The sequence below is a fragment of the Humulus lupulus genome, chromosome 4, assembly GCF_963169125.1.
Source record: "Humulus lupulus chromosome 4, drHumLupu1.1, whole genome shotgun sequence".
NCBI classification, from domain to species: domain Eukaryota; kingdom Viridiplantae; phylum Streptophyta; class Magnoliopsida; order Rosales; family Cannabaceae; genus Humulus; species Humulus lupulus.
In genome coordinates this window covers 145,843,112-145,845,593 of record NC_084796.1, presented here as the reverse complement: position 1 = coordinate 145,845,593, position 2,482 = coordinate 145,843,112, and the positions used below count along the sequence as shown (strand labels likewise).

Here is a 2,482-nt window from a genome sequence, read left to right as displayed (position 1 = left end):
GGCTTTACTGATTACAATCCATATCTTACATCTCTAGGAATTGGTTGTTTTTTTAATTAAATTTTACAGGTTTAAATACATGTTTATTGCTTTTGGGGCTTCATTAGATGGATGGAAGCAATGTAGACCAGTTATAGTGGTAGATGGAACATTTTTAAAGACGAAATGTGGAGGTACACTGTATGCAGCTTGTGTTAAAGATGGAAACAATCAAATTTTTCCTCTCGCCTTTGGAATTGGGGATTCAGAAAATGACAATTCATGGATATGGTTCTTTACAAGACTAAAAGAAGCAATAGGAGAACGAGAAAACTTATGCATAGTATCTGACAGGCATAAAAGCATAAAAAATGCAGTTGAACAAGTGTATCATGGTGTATATCATGGAGTTTGTATTTATCATTTGAAGCAAAATCTAAGGACTAAGTTTAGGGGATTACATGTGCATGCCATATTTGAAACTGCTTCAAGAGCGTACTCAGCTCAAGAATATTATTCTGCCATGGCTGAATTACAGAAAATTAGCCCTGAAATGACTACTTATCTTTTGGAAGCAAAACCAGAAAAATGGGCTCGGCCATTCTTTCCAACGAAGAGGTATAACATTCTTACAAGTAACATTGCCGAATCTATAAATGCAGCAATTGTGCATGCGAGAGAATTGCCTATAACGTCGTTAATAGAAGCTATAAGAGAGATGCTTCAAAGATGGTTTTCAACAAGAAAAGAAGCAGCAATTAACCAATTTGTTGAGGTGACAAAATGGGCAAATGATGAAATGGAAATCAAACTTGATGTGGCATTTCGAATGAAGGTATGTTATTAAAGTTACATTTATTTTCTTTTTGTTAGGATTTTAAATTCAACAGTTAATAATTGTATTGTTTCACAGGTAGATGCAATTGATGCAATGAAATCTAGTGTCACATATGGTGATCGAGTGTTTGTTGTCGACTTGGAACAACATATGTGCACATGTAATGAATTTCAACTAGAGGGAATTCCATGTGCACATGCTATTGCAACAATTGAAAGCAAGTACTTGGACAAGTACAAATTTTGCTCAAATTGGTATAAAAATTCTGTTTTGAAAGAGACATATGCAGGATCAATTAATCCTCTTCCAGATAAAGATGATTGGAGTGTCCCAGATGAAATTATAGGAGATAGCATGAAAGCTCCAAAATTCAAAGTAAAACAAGGACGTCCCAAGAAAAAAAGATTTCCATCAACAGGAGAATTTCCCAAGCATGTTCGAACAGTCAAGTGTGGAAATTGCGGAATATTGGGGCATAATAGAAAGAATTGTAAAAGCCAACCAATTCTAAAATAAGGATAACATTGAGTTGTGAATTGCATACATATCATGATCATTGAGATTGATTATTGTCCTTGAGAACAGTGCATTATGCATGAAAGCATAAACTGTTGTTATCTGTTGCAGTCTAAAGACTATAAAGATGCAATGTTATACATATTTGTTGCGTTGTGGACTTGTGGATAAGAATGTTTATATATTTATTAAAGTACATTTGTTTTTTATTATATTATTATCTATTTAATTTATGAAAAAATAGGAATTGATATTAGTGAGAGATGAATTTGATAGAAAAAGGTTATAAAAGATGATAGATTATCATCTTTAAATTATGACAAATTTATCAGTTAATCTTATTTATTTAAGGCTTGCGGTTTAAATTTCTAGGCAAGGTGTTTAAATTTAAAACATAGGGGTTTAAATTTTAAGCTTAGGGTTTTAAATTTAAAACATAGTTGGTTAAATAAAGTTGGATTATAAATAGAGCTTAATGGATAAAAATTTGATACCATTTAGCCTTGTGGTTCAAAATTTGATTCAATTTAGCCATGTGGTTCAAAATTTGAAGCCATTTGCATTGTGGTTTAAAGTTTTATGAAAGTGGTTTAAATTTAAAGCTTAGTGGTTTAAATTCTTAGGCAAGTAGTTTATATTTAAAGCTTAACAGTTTAAATTTAAAACTTTGTTGTTTAAAGATACTTGGATTATAAAGCGTTTAGGCAAGTGCCATTTTACCCGCCGCGGCGCACAGAACTTTCAGATATTAGAGCCGCGGCGCTCAGAATGAAACAAAAAATTTATGGATAAAAATACATAAATTTTGGTTTAAAATTTGATGTCATTTAGCCTAGGGGATCAACATTTTATTCCATTTGGTTTGTGGCTTAAATTCTTAAGCAAGTGGCTTCAATTTAAAGATTAACGGTTTAAGTTTAATAATTAGGGGTTTTAAGAGACTTGGATTATAAATAGAACTTAATGGATTAAAATTTATAAATTTTGGTTTAAATTTGATGCCAATTAGCCTTGTGGATCAAAGTCCGTGATGCCATTTGGCATTAGGGATCAAAATTTGATGCCATTTATAATGTGGTTTAACATTTTAAACAAGTGGCTTAAATTGAAAATATTGTGCCTTTAAGCTTGGTGTTGCGCCGCGGCTCA

General features: G+C 32.0%; 1 protein-coding gene across 1 annotated transcript; it reads left to right on the top strand.

The window, feature by feature from the left end:
- Positions 1 to 409: 409 nt before the first annotated feature.
- On the top strand, positions 410 to 1,485 carry LOC133829212 (uncharacterized). Its single transcript, XM_062259070.1, has 2 exons — positions 410 to 814; positions 893 to 1,485. The coding sequence occupies exons 1-2, from the start codon at positions 503 to 505 to the stop codon at positions 1,331 to 1,333; spliced, it is 753 nt and encodes a 250-aa protein (XP_062115054.1). The 5' UTR covers positions 410 to 502; the 3' UTR covers positions 1,334 to 1,485.
- Positions 1,486 to 2,482: the final 997 nt, after the last annotated feature.

What these genes read in the sequence shown, in the direction of transcription:
- LOC133829212 (XM_062259070.1), top strand. Translation starts at nt 503, where the DNA reads ATGGCTGAATTACAGAAAATTAGCCCTGAAATGACTACTTATCTTTTG. An exon ending in ATGTGGCATTTCGAATGAAG is followed by an intron (nt 815 to 892) that starts GTATGTTATTAA and finishes ATTGTTTCACAG; the next exon opens with GTAGATGCAATTGATGCAAT.